At 39.6% G+C, this 19,540-nt stretch overlaps 1 protein-coding gene across 11 annotated transcripts in view; it reads right to left on the minus strand.

Moving 5' to 3' along the window:
* L3MBTL4 (L3MBTL histone methyl-lysine binding protein 4) overlaps positions 1-19,540 on the minus strand; it is a 484,756-nt gene that overhangs the window by 63,239 nt on the left and 401,977 nt on the right. The window contains exon 17 of one of the 11 annotated variants that reach the window (XM_058438631.1): positions 13,224-13,701. The exons of the other annotated variants lie outside the window; for them this stretch is intronic. Coding sequence (XP_058294614.1) covers positions 13,688-13,701 — 14 coding nt within the window. The 3' untranslated portion in view covers positions 13,224-13,687. Of the gene's footprint in view, positions 1-13,223; positions 13,702-19,540 lie in introns of those variants that run through there. 11 annotated transcript variants of the gene reach the window in all.

Genomic DNA, 19,540 nt, shown 5'->3' on the forward strand with positions numbered 1-19,540 from the left:
GAGGCTGCCCACCCAAAGGACAGTGACTCCCAACCATACCTGTTTATCCAAATAGCCCCTAAAAGTGAAAAATATACCTACATTCGGCTGCGTTTCCAGAACTGGTCTCTTAGGTGGGGCTTGAGCATGTGCACGTAAGCAAAGGCTGCATGGGTGATTCTGATGAGCCCTCACTGCACAGGCTAGAACCATGGGAGGTTCTGAAGTAAAGGATGACACCAAACCCCTTCTCCTACCCACGGAAAGCCTGGTAGATTCTAGAATGGCCATTACCACTGACCATGTACTAAAGACTTTAGTGGCATCAGCTACATCTAGAAGTGAAAGACATCCCGTGTGTTGTGGGCATGCAGTGTGATTCTTTAAATGTTCTAAAACAGGGAAAGCCCTGCCATTTCCGCTCTACTCTGAATTCTGAGGGCCAGTTGGAATTTGTTCATCTTGTAAACAAATGACTTCTGAATATCTAAACAGTAGCATGAATTATTAGACAACTGGATAATTTTTAGGAACTGTCAAACCAATGACATGTCTGTGCTCTGAAAGAGTTAACGTCTGGAAGCAATCAGAGCAGATTCTGATTAGCACAGGAAGAGACAGCAGCAAGGATTCCAGCAAAGATGCCTGAGGCTACGCAAGTTAATTAATGACTTAACATTATCTCAGGGACCCCAAACTAACTGAAATCAACTTGTTCGCATCCTGAAAGTGAGGTGAAAGTGGTTGATAGAAATGTCATGATATTATCTCTTAGGATTAATCATCAACATCATAAAGATAGGCTTATAGTGCATTAGTCTTTCCCCAAGGAAACAAAGGGAGATGCATGGATATTACCTATAGCTTTTAATCAGAATTATATTCATTGCAAATGTCTTCAAACGCATTTCTGCTGCTTCATGAACACAGATTTTATACCTTTAAAGTATACCTCCCTAAGTATACTGGGCTGATGAGGTGAGAGCTTATTATGTGATACTATGTAGAATCAATATCCGGATGAATAAAGATGACCCAGAGCTAGTAAGTTACTCTAAGTAGGAAGGCAACAGTGCAAATAATTCCCTAGGTTGTGGTAAAAGAAGATTTTTTTGTGTAAGGACTGTCCCGTTGGTTCTCAATAGTTCATTACAGTTTAATGGAGGCAAATGATAAATTATATATTAGACTGTAGTTTAGAAACCCCCTCATGTTGACCCAGCTAAAGTTGTAATTTTAGTCACATTCAAGAAATGTATTCTTTTTTCCTCGTTCGTCTTCAGGTGCATTAATTAGTTCAAGAAGCATTGTGTAAATGAAATTCAATCAAATGATAAAATAGCTACTATCTACAGAGCATCTACTAGGTGCCAGGTTTCATATATGTCATTTAAATTAGTCTACTTAATCCTCCCTACAGTTTTGTAAAGTGAGGTATTATCTCCACTTTTGTAGAGAATGAAATTACAATTCAGAGAGGTCAGGTTAATTCACCCAAGATGAAAAGCTAATTAGTGGCAGAGCTAAGTCCAAAGATGGATCTTATATTGGCTCCTCACACTTTTAAAGATCAACTCATGTCTTCCAGACAAAGTTAGCCACTCCCTTTTCTGTGCAAATTTGGATCATGTATGTTTCTATTACAGTACTTGTGATGTGATAATTATTCGTGTTTTTTTCTTTAAAAGTTTGTGTCCTTGAAAACAGGTGGCATGTCATCTTGTCCATCTCTGTGTTCCCAGGGTGCTTTATTCAGAAGTGTCTTGAATACCTACTGTGTGCCAGACCCTAAATTGGGCACTGAAGATATAGGGAGGAACAAGACACACATGGTCCCTGCCCTCATGGAGCTCACATTCTACAGGAGAGACAGTTAAATAATTAAAATAGAGTATAATAAGTGCTATGATGGGAGAAGTATAGGGATTAGGATTTATGAGATTAACCAGCAAAGCTCCCTTTCCTATTGTGGGAGGGAAGGAGGGAGGAGGAGCTAGGAATGATTCAGACTAAAGAGGGAAGAGACGTCCAGGCTGAGGTGAGAGGGCTGGCTCTGATATAGTCAGGTATTGGGTGGAGGTGAGAAGAAGGGGGAAAGCAGGTTCTGGAAAGAGGAAACAGTATGTGCAAAGGCAAGAGGTGAGAGGGCAGGCAGAGGAGACAGATGGGGATGGAGAAGTGAGCAAGGACCAGGTCATGAAGGTCCCAGAAAGCTGGTTATTCTGAGGCTGCTGGAGAGGCTGCTGAAGGGATTTCAGCATTCAGAGCCATGATTAGATTTGAAATATCACTTTAACTGCAACGAGGAGAATAAGATGTAGGGAAGTAAGCAGAGAGTCAGGAAGACCAGATAAGGAGACACCATCCTGTAGTCAAAATGAGAGAGACTCTTGGGGCCTGCACTAGTTGCAAAAGCAGAGAGGGAGAGAAGACTTTGGAGGCAAAATCAATAGATTTGGTTTCTAATTGAATATAGGTGATTTGTGAAGGAGAGGAGTCAAGGACACTCCTAGGTTACTGGCTTGAGCAATTGCTTAGATGGTGGAACCATTTTCTGATCTAGGCTTGGAAGATAGGATAATAAATTTGGTTTGGACTAGTTTCATATGTCTGGGGTGGATGTGCTTACTAAGCAGAGGAAGGTCAAGGTGGGGATAGGAGCTGGAGACAGAACTTTGGAAGCCATTAGCCATAAGACTGAGTGAAAGTACTCAGAGACTGGGAGAGAAGAGAGCTCCACGAAATAATATTTTAAGTCGGATAGAGAAAGAGGAGGCAGCAAACGAATCTGAGAAAGAAGGAGAGGCCAGATGGGAGAAAATTGAGTCTAGGATGATGTCTGGGAAGCCAAAGTAGATTTCAAGAAGGTGGGAATGGTCTCACAGGGCCCAACGCTTTTCCATGGTCAAGTAAGTGAAGCCCTGGACACAGTCCTCGGGTTTTGCAATGAGGTGCTCAGTGGGCACGTTGACAGCAGGGCCAGGCCGTGAGGATAGAGGAGCTAGCCTGCTGCAGGCTGAGGGCGGGGAGGAGCTCTGCAGAGGCAAAGGCACATCTTGAACCCAAGTCTCCTCATTGAAATGCAGAGCATGGTGAAACTTTTTTCCCTTTTTCAGTGTATTTCCATGTAGCTGTGGGAGACACTGCCAATAAATATATCTGAAGGGTAGCATAAAGCTTGGTGAAGAAATTCAGAAAAGGACAATGGAAAAATAGACTGAAGGTGACAAAGAGCTAAGATTATGAGTCACTCATTTTCAGACACAATCTGTTGGAAGCACTGCGGCGTGCCGTCCTGTTCCCCTTTGTAACCTGCAACAGGAGCTGCTCTCCAGTGGGGCAACTGCCTTTTGCGGCCCTCCCTGCATGGAAGTGACTAAATAGCAGCATTCAGACTATTTGTGAGGAGTGCACAAAAGGGAAGACACTGATCCTTAGGGTTTCTGTGAAATCTTTTTCAATGTAGACAAACGGAGGTAAGTTGAGAATCGAAGCCATTGCATGGTGCACCTCTGGTCCCAGTTCTCCTGGTGTGGCGGTGTGGCTGGGGGGGTGGTTTCTCAGCCTCCCTGCCAGCTCTTCCTGCCTCCCCTGCCTCTCTCCTCTCCAAGGCACTTTCTCTTCAGGCATTACACACTCTCTCTAGTCCTTCCCTTCTACCTCCTCCTGCTGCCACAAAGATGTGCTGAGCCCTGCTGGGACCCCCAGTGTGGTGGTGGTGGTGATGCTGCTGATAGTCATTTACTACCAGGCATCTTCTGCCACTCTATCTATTAATCCTAAATGTTGGTCTATGTCTCAGATGTAACTTCTGTACCCTGGGCCAATTTCTAATAAACATTTTCTCTGTGATTTTTGGTAGGAAATCTAAAATTCAGCCTTTCTCAAATTGGCCTCATGATCTTCACCATACAATCTATTTCTCTACAAGTATTTCTTATTTGTGGTTAATAGCATCACCATATTCACCATATGCCCAGCTGCTATTACAAGGCCATGTGTAACCACTTCATTTCCTTACCTCCAAATGGCAGCTCAATCCCTTTAGTTCCTTCTCTGCAATATTCATGGAGCTGTGCTTCTGTGTCTATGACCACTGTTCTGCTCAAACCTTCACCTCCTCTTGCTTAGACCTCAGGGAAGCCTCTGACCACGTGCCTTATCTCTGATTTTGCTCCCACTGACTACAGCCTCCACAATGCTTTTGAAGTCATTTTTTCAACAACACAAATCTGATCATGTACCTCTGGGACAAGTTTATAGACATCCAATGATTTCTTACTGCCAACAGATTATAGTTGATGCTGTAATTTAGCACTGCTCAAAAGGTCTTTAAAAATCAGTCATTAGAGTAGCTCCATCATCCACCTGTGTGCCAAGCATAGTGCTACCTACTTGCTTTATAAGGATTATCATATCGAATCTCAACAACATCTCTGTAAGGTGTGTATTTTAATTTGTTGTTGACTTGCGAAAATTAAGGCACAAAGCCTACATGATTTGGCTTAGGGTCACCCAGCCACAAGTAAGGCAGGAGTGAAATCCAAAGTTTATGCATTTCAAAATGTTTTCTCTTTTTTACTTTTATATGTCAAGAAGTATCACTGAACACATATTTGTGCCTTCTGTACAAAGGCAGAAGTGCTGCTGTTAGTCCTCAGGCAGTGGTTAAGATTCCTGCCTCGGAGTCATACTGCTTGGGTTTGACTCTTCCCACACTCACTTTCTAGCCTCCTGACCTTGCGTAAATTTCTTAATCCCATTAGGCCTCTGGTTACTCACTGGTAAAACAAGGGCTTGTGGGATGCTGCGAGGATAAGTGAGATTACAGATGCAAAGCCCTGAGGAAGGCGTGCCTGGTGGGAGGGCAGAGCTCAATACAGTGAGGTCGCTCCCTGGGCGCTGTTTCCTGCTCCTTTCCAGTAAAGGTGTGGCTACACTAAGAGTTTAAAAGAAATCATTTATGTGGCTAGACATACTGACTTCTGTAGCAGAGAATAGACAGGGAGCAGTGGCTCTCATTAGCTTTGGAGATGATAATAAAACTGGAAAAGATCAGAAAAGTGGGAAATGATCTTTGCATCTGAGTGCACTGATTCATGACGTGGAAAGATAAAAGAAAATCCTATTTTTTTTAAATAGTCCTTAAAACTCAAATGGAAAAGTAAAAAATCTGCAGAAAGTAAGCCAGCTTTTCTTTCCTTTTGATAGAATGAAGAACATTCCAGTGGAAAGTGTAGAAATACATGGCTAATTTCCTGTGGACTAATTTAACTTTCTATGAAATGAGAAAGTAAATAAATCAGGATCAAATAATTCAACATGCTACAAGCATTTATTAAGTACCCCTTTTTGATAAACACCATGCCAGACATTGTGGGAAATATGTAAAAAGAAGGGGAAAGTTTAATAGTTTACAACTATTAAGTTGCCTGGAAGAGGTATTTAAAGTAATTGTAACTGAAAACCGTATTCATATACCGTGATAATAAACTGCGTGCCTGTGTGGGGCAGTATCTTTCACACCTCACCTGTCTTCAGCCACGTGGGGAAGAGTACAATTCTCCTGTATGTTCCAAGTGGGATCTGAAGTTTAAAACTTAGGTAATTTGCCCAAGATCATGCAGTGTTTCAGTAGTAGATTTATTATTTGAACCCAATGCACTTCAACTGCAACAAACTGCCTGTGCGAATACACAGCTATTACACTTTTTACAAGTCTGTTAGTCTCCTTTCAAAAATCTACCTGTGTGACTTATTTGATCACTTTTCCCACACTGGAAGAAGTCCCACCAAGATTAAAAATAAAGGTACCTGGCTAATTTTTGTATTTTTAGTAGACACCGGGTTTCACCATGTTGGCCAGGCTGGTCTTGAACTCCTGACCTCATGTGATCTGCCCACCTCAGCCTCCCAAAGTGCTGGGATTACAGGCATGAGCCACCACGCCCGGCCTTATTACTTCTTTGACAGCATTCTTTTGCAATGTTCACAATTACCCTCACTAACGCATTTTGAAGTTTGGATGGTCATCGATTGGAATTTCTTCAAATGAGAGCATATCCATGCATGTTTTATATGGAGTTGATAACCACAACACAGGTGGTAGTTTCCTGGTTTTCCCTGTCTTACTGTCATCTCAAAAACAGTGACTAAGGAGCCCATCTTTTGCAGCTATCTTTGTACTACAATACAAATACAGCATTTATACTTACATAAATAGCTTTTCAGGGCAGAAAATACAGCAAGATGAATCTGTCATTTTTATTTCCTAATACATTCCAGGATATTGTTTTGCTAAATCATAGTCACTAAAGCCCACAAAACACGCAAACTGCCTACTTTCCCCCCTCAAGGTACACTATCTGAAAGAAACTATTACATAAATAGTGCCTCTGCTAATTAATTACTGCTGGTCATACTCATTTTTCTAAACTAAGAAATGAAACCAAATAGTGTAATTTACATTTTTTTCTCCAACTCTAGTTAAAAGTAAAAAGACAGGGATAAATTCAGCTGCAGAATGCTGCTTACAACGCTTCCTTTTTTTTTCTAATTACTCAAATCAATGGGTATTAAAAAAGACCCTCATATTCAGTTTGGTTTTTGGTTTCACACAACAGGGTGGTTAATTAAAACCACTGCACATTCTGGTATGCAGTTTATGACTGTGAAAAGGTTACATACTTGAAAATAAAGTTCACTGCGCCTCCTGCATTTAGCTAAATAATCACAGAGGGTTTTTAAAAATAATTTATAGCTTTCTCTTCCAAGAGGCTTCTTTTCTTTTCCCTGTTTACTCATGACTTCCCATCAGCACCTCCTCTCAGCACCTCAGGGAGATCATACTGATAGGATCTCTCCAAATTCCTCAGTAAAGTTACAATTTTGCAGAAAGCATGAGAAAACAAGGGTCCTGGTTCTGGTAAAAACAAAACAAGACATCATCCAGGAAAAATGATATTCCAGAATTGGTACACATAGCTAAGCATCCACTGGATAGCTGCAGCACTGACCGCCCAGGTAAATGTCACAAAAAGATCTACTTTAAAGACACTCTCTTTTCGGTTAAGAAGAATCACCTCTGCCTCTCCTTTGAGAGGTCTCTAAATTCAGACAGGGCATCCACTGGCCCCAAACCCCACAGACCTCACAGCATCGAAAGAAAACCAAGCTTCATCTCATCATTTCAAAACAAATCATAAACTTCAAACATGCCTACGCCTTTTCATGCTATCAGTGTCTGATTAATGCATTTGCGTGTGGATATATTTCAGTTTTTCTCCATTTCTAAAAACATTCACTCTGTTTAACTCTTCCAGACCTTTCCTATGTGTAGTTTTGTATTGCTGATTAGTTTCAGGATTACTGCTCTATATTCTAAAACAGTGGTTCCCAATCTTTTTGGCACCAGGGACCAGATTCGTGGAAGACATTTTTTTCACAGACAGAGGCTTGGGCAAGGGGTGGTTTTGGGATAAACTGTTGCACCTCAGGTCATCAGGCATTAGTTAGAGTCCCATATGGAATGTGCAACCTAGATCCCTCGCATGTGCAGTTCAAAATAGGGTTTGAGCTCCTATGAGAATCTAATGCCATCGCTGATCTGACAGGAGGTGGAGCTCAGGCAGTAATGCTCACCAGCCTGCTGCTCACTTCCTGCTGTGCAGCCTGGTTCCTAAAAGGCCTTGGGCCAGTACCCATCCATGGCCCGTAGGTTGGGGACCCCTGTTCTAAAATGTTAGTGAATATTTTGCTTCTATCTATCTGATGGCTGTTAGGGTAAAAAACGTTGGTCATACATTATCACTTAAACTACGTCAGCTGCAGATGAACAAGAACTCAGTAAATTGGCAGATTCATTATGATATGACTGACTTCTCTCATGTGTCTTTTCCTCCCATTGACTCTACAATGAACATTCTTTTAGCCTTAGAAATATAAAAATAGGACATCATAACAAAGTGTGGTTAGAACAAAAGACTAATTCTGGTGTCCTAGAAGAAAGGAAAAGGCTTGGTATATAGAATTTAAAGAAAATTTAGGTGGATGCCCCTTTGACAATAAGCTATGGGAGACAGTCTGATAAACTTACAGTGAGCTAAAGACAGCAGCTGATTAAAAACCTATGACTGGGCCGGGCGCGGTGGCTCACGCCTGTAATCCCAGCACTTTGGGAGGCCGAGGCGGGCGGATCACGAGGTCAGGAGATCGAGACCATCCTGGCCAACACAGTGAAACCCCGTCTCTACTAAAAATACAAAAAATTGGCCAGGCGTTGTGGTGGGCGCCTGTAGTCCCAGGTACTCGGGAGGCTGAGGCAGGAGAATGGCTTGAACCCGGGAGGCGGAGCTTGCAGTGAGCCGAGATTGCGCCACTGCACTCCAGCCTGGGCGACAGAGCGAGACTCCGTCTCAAAAAAAATAAAAAATAAAAAATAAAATAAAAACCTATGACTGTGGGTTTTAATCCCAGCCACTCCCTCAATCTGCCAAAGAGCTAAGGAAGAAGTCATGAACACCTATCCAATTTCAACATCTAAAATGTCACGTGAGGATCAGAATAACCACAGTGAGTAACACTATCAACACCATGGGCTGTTTAGTGAGGACTCATAATAGTGACTGAGAGTATGATTACAAACATAAGGGGTTGAATATTGAATATTAATTAACATTTACTTTAATATTGAATGTTTAATAACAGTCACATTCATAAGTTGAAATTATCTAAGTAGAGAGGTTAAATGGCTTGCCAAAGGTCACATAACGAATTGGTTTCTAAGCTAAGATCAAATCTATAATTTATTGCCTTAATTTACCTCATGTTATGTTAAATTTGACAACAATAAAACCTAGATTATTAATATTCTTGCAACCAGGAATGTTAATTAACTTGCATGTCCACTCACCAGTAAAACAGTTGGTGTATTGTTTGTTTGTTTTTTACTTTAAGTTCTGGGATACATGTGCAGAATGTGCAGGTTTGTTACATAGGTATACATGTGCCATGGTGGTTTGCTGCACCTATCAACTCATCATCCAGGTTTTAAGCCCCACATGCATTAGGTATTTGTCCTAATGCTCTCCCTCCCTTGACCCCACTCCTGCAACAGGTGCCACTGTATGATGTTCCCCTCCCTGTGTCCATGTGTTCTGATTGTTCAACACCCACTTATGAGTGAGAACATGCAGTGTTTGGTTTTCTGTTCCTATGTTAGTTTGCTAAGAATAATGGCTTCCAGCTTCATCCATGGTCCCTGCAAAGGACATGAACTCATTCGTTTTTATAGCTGCATAGTATTCCATGGTCTATATGTGCCACATTTTCTTTATTGTCTACCATTGAAGGACATTTGGGTTGATTCTAAGTCTTTGCTATTGTAAATAGTGCTGCAATAAACATACGTGTGCATGTGTCTTTATAGCAGAATGATTTATAATTCTTTGGGTGTATACCCAGTAATGGGATTGCTGGGTCAAATGGTATTTCTGGTTCTTGATCCTTGAGGAATTGCCACACTGTCTTCCACAATGGTTGAACTAATTCACACTCCCACCAACAGTGTAAAAACATTCCAATTTCTCCACAGCCTCTCCAGCATCTGTTGTTTCCTGACTTTTTAATGATCACCATTCTAACTGGCGTGAGATGGTATCTCACTGTGGTTTTGATTTCCATTTCTCTAATGACCAGTGGTGATGAGCTTTTTTCATATGTTTGTTGTCTTCAGAAATGTCTTCTTTTGAGAAGTGTCTGTTCATATCCTTTGCCTACTTTTTGATGGGGTTGTTTGCTTTTTTCTCATAAATTTGTTTAAGTTCCTTGTAAATTCTGGATATTAGACCTTTGTTAGATGGGTAGTTGGCAAAAATTTTCTCCCATTCCGTAGGTTGCCTATTCACTCTGATGATAATTTCTTTCATTGTGCAGAAGCTCTTTGGTTTGACTAGATCCCATTTGTCAATTTTGGCTTTTGTTGCAATTGCTGTTGCTGTTGATGTTTTAGTCATGAAGTCTTTGCCCATGTATATGTCCTGAATGGTATTGCCTAGGTTTTCTTCTAGGGTTTTTATGATTTTAGGTTTTACATTTAAGTCTTGATTCATCCATCTTGAATTAATTTTTGTATAAGGTGTAAGGAAGGGGTCCAGTTTCTGTTTTATGCATATGGTTAGCCAGTTTCCCAGCACCATTTATCAAATAGGGAACCCTTTCCCATTGCTTGTTTTGTCAGGTTTGTTGAAGATCAAATGGTTGTAGATGTGTGGTGTTATTTCTGAGGTCTCTGTTCTGTTTCATCAGTCCTTACATCTGTTTTGGTAACAGTACCATGCTGTTTCAGTTACTGTAGCCTTGTAGTATAGTTTGAAGTCAGGTAGCGTGATGCCTCCAGCTTTGTTCTTTTTGCTTAGGATTATCTTGGCTATATGGGGCTCTTTTCTGATTCCATGTGAAACTTAAAGTAGTTCTGTCTAATTCTGTGAAGAAAGTCAATGGTAGCTTAATGGGAATAGCACTGAATCCATAAATTATTTAGGGCAGTATGGCCATTTTCACGATATTGATTCTTCCTATCCATGAGCATGGAATGTTTTTCCATTTGTTTGTGCCCTCTCTTATTTCCTTGAGCAGTGGTTTGTAGTTCTTCTTGAAGAGGTCCTTCACATCCCTTGTAAGTTGTATTCCTAGGTATTTTATTCTGTTTGTAGCAATTGTGAATGGGAGTTCACAGCTAGTGTTTATACTAACGAGTCTTAAGAGCATTGTGATACTGGAGTCACCACTGAATTAAGTTATAGAAGAAAGAAAAGAATTAATTTGGTTCCCCACAAGATTACCAGTTTTCAGATAATGAGACTATAGTAAAATAGACTCAATATTAAAATAATACTCCACATCTTTTAAACTGGATAATTTTAAACTGCTGTGACTTATTTTGCTTTCTCTGAATGTTAAACAGAATTTGTAAAGAAACCTAAAAAGTGAAAGTTTAAATCACTGAAACCACGACTACTTCTCACCCACTGTTCTTTAGTACTAAATAAATATGAGGATTGAATTACTGTAATTTCTATCAACAAATAAAAGAACAACCAACAAAACTAAAATAAAAACAAAAGTAGAATTAAGTGAAGGCAGTACAGGGTTCTTGTTGGCTACACAGGAGACATAGTCAACTGCAATCACAGGGGACCCTGACCTTGTCTGCCAGGGAGGATGCTTAAATGCACTGTTATAAAGTAATTAAGATATTTCAGTTTCAGGGGAAAATTAGAATAAAGAACTTTCAATAGGTAAAATGACAATTATTTGTAGGTGACATGTTTATTTACCTAGAAACCCAAAATAATTACATGAAAAAATTACAAATAAGATTACAGTGGCAGGATTAAATGTAATACACAGAAATATACAACCTTTCCATACAAACAATCTTAGATGGAGGACATCAAGGAAGAAATACTTCCATTCACTGTGGCAACAAAAATGATAAAGTGCTTAGGAATAAACTTCATAAGAAGGGTGCAAGTTCTACATAAAGGAAAACTTAGAATGCAATTACAGGACATGAAATATTTGAGTATGGGAACAGCTTACTATGCTCAAGTTCATAACGGGTAAAATTAAAAGTTAAATAATAAATGTATTGCAATCTCAAAATTAACCAACTAGAATGGAAAAAAGTTGTAACAGAAAAACTGATTTAAAGTTCATTTGGAAAAATGAACAAGTAAGGGTAGCTGAGGAAATGCTGAAAAGGATTAGAATAGGATAGATTCACATACAGAATCTATCCTATAGATTCTCACAAGCATGAGTGATGAGTACAGAAGACACTTTTTATTTTCCAGTCAAGCTGACACCTATAGAAGTCACTTTTAAGCCTCCTTTACATAGCAACATTGAAAACCACCCAGGTGGCCATGGGCAGGGACTCATCACTTATAGTGTGCAGCTCCATGTGTTAAGAACTGCTGGTCAGATTTTATTGCTAAAGGACACGAGGAAACTGTTTAACAATGTATGTGGTATGCCATCACTTGTGTAAATACACATACACACATATACTTAAATAAACATAACATATTTTTAGAAAGACACACAAGAGAAGTGTACAGTGATTATTCCAAGGGAGGAAACTGAAGGCTGAGGATCAGGTTCAGGGATAGAACTTATATTTACTGTATACCCCTTTATACCTTTTGAATTTTGCACCAAGTGCACAAATCAATAATATGCTTTTAAGCCTTCTCAAAATTCTGGGTGATAGAACAAATAGCTAGCAAAAATCCATGTCTGGGAGAATTAGACTGTGAAATGAAAGAAAGCAGGAACACAAACATATATACATCTTCTGACTTTATCATCAGGTATTAATTTCCATTGCTTTACTAAACAAGTGAAGTATCAGGTTTATTTTAATGAAGAGACTCTTTTTTTTTTTTTTTTTTTGGAGACGGAGTCTCACTCTGTTGCCCAGGCTGGCGGTGTACAGTCGCACGATCTCAGCTCACTGCCTCCACCTCCCAGGTTCAAGCGATTCTCTCGCCTCAGCTTCCTGAGTAGCTGGGATTACAGGCGCCCGCCACCACGCCCAGCTAATTTTTGTCAAATAAAAAAATTTGTTTCAATTTCTTCTTTGTATTTAGTTTAATGCTATCTCCATTTCTCTCTACTCCCTATTTCATTAATTTTCTAAGATTTTTCTGGCTTGAAGTTTCATTGCATTAAAAACTTCTTACGATAATGAAGTAAAACATTTTAAAACAGGCACACGAACATGAAACATACTGAAACTGCACTGTAGGATATAAACAACCAGGCAGCCAAATTACACCCAGAGTTTTCTCCCTTTATAAATACAATAAGTTTATTGTTATGAAATACTCAATGCACGAACAAACTAATTAATTCTACAATTTCATCCTTCCCTTTACCAAGCTGGTCCATGTTTCCATTTTATAGTTGCTCTCTGGCTAGACTGCTCCATAAAATATTTAATACATCCAATTATTAATTATAGGAAGCTGGGGTTTGTGATCATTGAGAAAAACCACATGTGATCCAAGTTCTAAACCCAGCTCTTGTCCTGATTTATGCTCCTCTTCCTCCTCCCCCGTGGGAGTAGAATGATCATTGAGCATTATTTTAGTTTCTGTTTCAAAGGGGATTTTGTGAGCTGATATATCTTCTGCTAATAAGCACAGCAGAATGGTGAACAGCGTTCTTGTGTTCCTGGGCATTGGGTTATAGGTTTTCTGGGTGCAGAGAAGATAAATGCCTTCATTCACCTTATTGTAGATAGCGAGAGAACATACATGAGGTGCTACTTCTCCGTGGCCATCTAACTTCTGAACATTTATAAGTTGCTAGGTGGGACCATTCTTTGCCTCTTGAGAAATTCAGGGACCATCAGCATCTCATTTTTTTTAAGTATTTACTTAGTTCACACATCTGTCTGTCAGGGATTTAGGCTCAAGTGGGCTGGTCAGTTCTGATTTCAGCAGGGCTCATTCACATGTTTGTTGGACAGTTGTTGGCTGAGCAGAGAGGAAATAGTCTTGGCCGGGATGACCGGGGCAGCTGACTCAGCTTCACAGGTCTCATCCTCCAGCAGGTCAGCCCCAGCACGGCTTCATGGGGAATGGCAGAGGAACACGAGATGAAGGGCAAATGGAAAGTGCTGTCTCACACCTCTGTGTGCCTATCTGCAGACATCTGGTGAGCAAAAGCAAATCAGATTCATGGTTTTTTATTTTTAATTTCATAGATTTAGCAGGCACAAGTATAGTTTTGTTACACAGATAAATTGCATAGTGATGAAGCCTAGGCTTTTAGAGTAATGGTCACCTGCATTGTGTGGTTTGTACCCATTAAAAGGAATTTCTCCGCCCCCTCCACCTTTTTCTCTCTCTTTTTTTTTTTTTTTTTTTTTTTGAGATGGAGTCTTGCTCTGTTACCCAGGCTGGAGTGCAGTGGTGCAATCTCAGCTCATTGTAATCTCTGCCTCCTGGGTTCAAGCAATAGCAATTCTCCTGCCTCAGCTTCTGCAGTTGGTGGGACTATAGGCACCCACCACCACGCCTGGCTAATTTTTTGTATTTTTGGTAGAGATGGGGTTTCACTGTGTTGGCCAGGATGGTCTTGATCTCTGATCTCGTGATCTGCCTGCCTCGGCCTCCCAAAGTGCTGGGATTACAGGCACGAGCCACCACACCCAGCCTTAAATTTAAGAAAAAAAAGAACTAACAACAAGTTACGTGAAAAAAAGCTTTGTGATGTGCTGTTTTATATCACTGAATGGAATCTGCATTTTCATGAAATATGTTCCACACACACACACACAATCTGCATCAAAATAATACAGGTCGGGGGGGCAGAACTGACCACGGGTTGTGATTGTAGGGGATGGTAATCAGCACATGCGGTCCTTTGTACTGTACTGTTGACTTGTTTTTTATCCTGTTTTTTTTTTTTTTATTGTGGTAAAATACACACAATATTTACCATCTTAACCATTTTAAGTGTATAGTTCAGTGGTATTAAATGCATCCATAATGTTATGCAACCATCACTGCCATCTATCTCTAGAACTCTTCAACATGTTAAACTCAAACTCTGACCCAGTAAACAACTCTCCATTCTCCCCTCCTCCCAGCCCTGTCAAGCCCCACTCTACTTTCTGTCTCTATGATTTTGACTATTATAAGTACCTCATATGAGTGGAATCATAGAGTATTTGTCTTTTCGTTACTGGCTTATTTCATCTCACAGTTCATCCATTTTGTAGCATATGTGCAAATTGCCTTCCTTTGTTAGGCTGAATAATATTCCGTTGTACGTATATGCCTCATTTTGACTTAATTTGTGGCCTAACCTATGTTTTGTCCTAGAGAATGTTTCTTGTGCACTTAAGAAGACTGTATGCCGCTGTTGGGTAGTGTCCTGTATGTATCTGTTAGATAGCTGCTTCATTGTGTTAAGTCCTCTGTTTCCTTATGTATGTGTGATTGTTCCATCTATTATCATCATATAACTGCCTACTTCTCCCTTCCATTCTTTCAGTTTTTGTTTTATATATTTTGATGGTCTGTTATTAGGTGCACAAATGTTTATAATTGTTATATCCTTTTGTGGTATTAAATATTTTATTAATATATAATGTCTTTGCCTATTGTAACATTTTATGATCTATTTTCTTCTGGTATTAGCATAGCTACCTCTGCTCTCTTTTGGTAACTATTTGCATGAAATACCTTTTCTATCTTTTTATTTTTAATCTCTTGTGTCTTTGGATCTAAAGTGAGTCTTTTGAGGACAGCATATAGTTGGATCTCGTTTTTTTATTTTTAAACCTATTCTGCCAACCTCTGTCTTTTGATTGGAGAGTTTAATCTGTTTACATCTAAAATAATTAGTGATAGAGACTTACATCATCTTGCTATTAGTTTTTCATGTGCCTTACAATTGCATTACAATTACATTACATGTAATTACAATTACATTAGTTATGTTTTCCTACTTCCTATATTACTCTCATTAATGTTTAGTTGAGTTTTGTAATGAAATGTTACAAAAAATCCTTTTCCACTTTCTTTTGTGTATACTCTATAGCTGTTTTCTTTGTGGTTGCTATAGGATTACTAAAGTTACAGCACTTTAATTTAAATTTATACCAGCTTAAGTTCGATGGCACAGAAAAACTCTGCTCCCACCCTTTTTGGTTGTTGATGTCCCAAAATTATATCTTTATACACTGTACGCCCCAAGCCATAAACTAATTATTTTAAATGCATAGTCTGTTAAGTTGCGAAAAAATATGGAGTTACAAACCATTGTTATACTAAGACTAGCTATTATAGTTGTTTAAGGTATTTACTTTTATTGAGATCTTTATTTCTTCGCATGGCTTTGAATCACTCTCTAGTGTCTTTTCATTTCAATGTGCAGGACTTCTTTGAGCATTTCTTACAGGGCAGGTCTGGTGGTTATGAACTCCCTCAGTTTTGTTTATAAGGGAATGTCTTAATTTCTCCCACACTTTTAAAGGATGATATTTCTGGATGAAGAATTCTTGGTTGACAGTATCTTTGGTTTTTTCAGTACTGAATATTGGCCCATTATCTCTGGCCACCAAGGTTTCTAACGAGAAATTTGAGGATAAGCTTAAGAATCCCTTGTATGTGATGCCTCTTTCTTGCTGCTTTCAACATTCTCTGTCTTTTGAAAGTAGGATTAGTGTTTCAGTTTGGATCTCTGAGTTTATCTTAGAGTTCATTGAGCTTCTTGGATGTTTATATTCATGCCTTTTACTAATTTTGGAAATTCTCAGCAATTATTTCTTTAAACATTCTCTATACCCCTTTCTCTCTTTCATCCTCTGAAATTCTCACAATGCATAAGCTGAATCTCAGACTCAATAATTTCTAATATCCTATCTTCAAGTTTGCTGATTCTGTTTTTTTTTTTTTTCCTGCTCAAATCTCCCTTTGAATCCCTCTAGTAAAATTTTCACTTCAGCTATTGTGCTTTTCAGCTTCAAAATTTCTTTTTGGTTTCTTTTTAGGTTTTCTATTTCTCTATTGATATTTCCATTTTGTTAATACATTGTTCTCTTGAGTTTCTCTACATCTTCCCTTACTTTGAACATCTTTAAGACAGTTGCTTTAAAGTCTTTGGTAGAAATCTCATCAGGTTCTTTTTCAGGCACATTTTCTTATTGACTTATTTTTATTCCTTTGAATGAGCCAAACTTTCTTGTTTCTTGTAAGCTTTGTGATTACTTATTGAAAACTGAGCATTTAAATCTAATAATGCAGTGACTCTGGAAATCAGATTCTTCCCCCGAGTTTGCTAATTTTTTAAATTTAAAATTGTTGTTGTTTGATTGTTGTAGGCTGTCTCTGTGCCAAGGATTAGCCTGAGGTATAAACATAAGGTCTCCTTAGGTCTTTCACGGGCCTGCACCTTTCCCGGGCCATACATAGTCATTTTCTAACTTCTCCATACATATGGTTGCTTTTGGATGTTTTAGTCTTTAATGTCTGGTCCCAAAAGAAGAAAAGAGAAAAATGAGGGGAAGGGGGTAAAAAATAAAAGTGCATTGGCTTTTTATATTCCCTGAGTCATTTCAGCTGATGGGGCTTGCAACAATCAGGGGAGATGCGACAACAATGCTCACCACTTTTTTGCACTTCTGTGATCGGAAGCAGCAATCAGCAGTCAGAGCACAGATCCCTGACATTTGGAGGACGAGATCCTTTTTGCCCACCCTTGCTCCCACAAGCAGTGTGTAAGCTGCTCCAGGAACGCATGCATACCTGCCTGCCACAGGGGTGGGAGTGTGAAATGGGTAATTACTACTGTGCTAAGATAAGAGGTGGAATGACTGAAAGTAACTGCAGTTTACCATGTTAACCACTATTTATTGTCCAAGCAAGCCTTTCTCTGGAAGTTGCAAGGCTTTGATAGACTCCAAGACTCTAGAGTTCCAAAACAATTGCATCAAACAGATTCTGCCAGTGCAGTTATTGCTACAAAGGGAGAAGGATTCCTAGTGATTCCTACCCCAGTATCTTCCAGAATCTTCTCCCAAGAAGCATCTCATTCTTGCAGTGGAGAAATTCATTAAAAAAGGCCACCACGCTCTACATGGAAATTTGTGCAGGGCACTTCCCTTGGAAGACTAGAAATTTGATTTCTGTAAATCTCAGGTTAAATTAGCTTGACATCTATTAGCAGGTGAAGTATTCTGCTTCAGTATGCGAACAGATAACTGGTAGAACACAAATCTGTAACTATAGCCAACACAACTGCAACCAACTATAGCCTCTGTTAACACAGGCTTAAAGGATTATGGTTTAAAAAATTTTACTCTGTTCTTCTGCATAATGACATGTGAAATCATATAGGGGAGGCTTAATAATAAATATTAGGGAATATTTAGATGTTTAGCTAATGTATTAAAGTGCTGGTTGCTCTGAACAGGGAAATAAAAGGAGGAGTAGGCTCCTGATGAGTAATTGGCACTGGGAAGAAAGAAGTTGATAGGATAACTTGGAAAGAGGATAAGGGGGTGAAATAACTCTTGCTCCCACAGACAGAAGAATACATACTTTGGAACAGGTTAAGATAAGTGGATAAAGAAGGAGTGGGAAGTATCTGTGTAATGTTCTAGTTCAATGACATAGAGAGAAGGGCAGGGATACTGATTGAATATTTATGTCACAATGAGATTTAATCAATATTGATGCAGGTAAAATAACTTACCTAGACATATTTTTAACAGAGATACCAGCAAAAAATTCCAGAGGATACTAGAAATCAATTTCTGGATCTATTTTTTTTTTTTTTTTTTTTTGAGACAGAGTCTCACTCTGTCATCCAGGCTGGAGTGCACTGATGCAATCTCGGCTCACTGCAAGCTCCGCCTCCCAGGTTCATGCCATTCTCCTGCCTCAGTCTCCCAAGTAGCTGGGACTACAGGCGCCCGCCACCACGACAGGCTAACTTTTTTGGATTTTTTAGTAGAGACGGGGTTTCACTGTGTTAGCCAGGATGGTCTCGATCTCCTGACCTCATGATCCACCCACCTCCGCCTCCCAAAGTGCTGGGATTACAGGCATGAGCCACTGCGCCTGGCCTCTGGATCATTTTTTGACTGTTAACCTGACTTGGTGATCCTAGTAAAAGACAGCAACATTGATGGGGGAGAGTGGCACTTCTATTAAGAAGTACAGTGCAGCAATGTGAGGAGGCATCTAAGAGAAATCAAAAACAACAACAACAAAAATGCCTACATTCCACTCAACTACAAATATTATTCAAGAGAGAACTTTTGACAGTCTTTGCCTCATAAATAATGAGCAATTTTGTCACCCATTTTTGCATGTTATCATTAATTAGGTATTGTGGATTGAATGTCTGTGTTCCCCCAAAATTCATATGGTGAAATCGTAACCCCCTGTGGTTTTTGGAGATGAGGATTTGGGAAGGAAATTAGGGTTATATGGGGTCATAAGGGTGGGTCCCTCATGATGGGATTAGTGCCCTATAAGAAAAGACACCAGAGAGCACCTACTCTCTCTCTTTCTTTCTCTCTCCCCCAACCTCCCTTCCTCCCTCTTCCCCAACCCTCCCTCCCCCAGCCCCATGCATACACATACAAAGAAGAGGTCACAGGAGCACACAGACAGATGGTAGTAGTCTACAAGCCAAGAGAAGAGGCCCAGAATCAAACCTACCCTCCCCAAACTGTGATTTTGAAATTCTAGCCTCCATAACCGTGAAAAGTAAATTTCTGTTGTTAAAGCCACCTAGACTGTGGTATTCTGTCTTGGTAGCCTGAGCTGAGTAATACAGTTGCTATCTAAGATTGCCTGTGATTAAAACACTGAAGGAAAAATAAGAAAATTTTCTCTGCTTTTAAAAAGAAAATACTCTGCTCCACCCACATTTTAATGCTGGGGTCGGCTCTTTATCTTCCCACATATTCTCTAAGGACTATTCACCCCAATCCCTTTCTGAATGTCTGTGCTAAAAAAAAAAAAAAAAAAGC

Source organism: Hylobates moloch, unplaced genomic scaffold (assembly GCF_009828535.3).
Source record: "Hylobates moloch isolate HMO894 unplaced genomic scaffold, HMol_V3 SCAFFOLD_5, whole genome shotgun sequence".
In the NCBI taxonomy this organism is placed as follows: Eukaryota; Metazoa; Chordata; class Mammalia; order Primates; family Hylobatidae; genus Hylobates; species Hylobates moloch.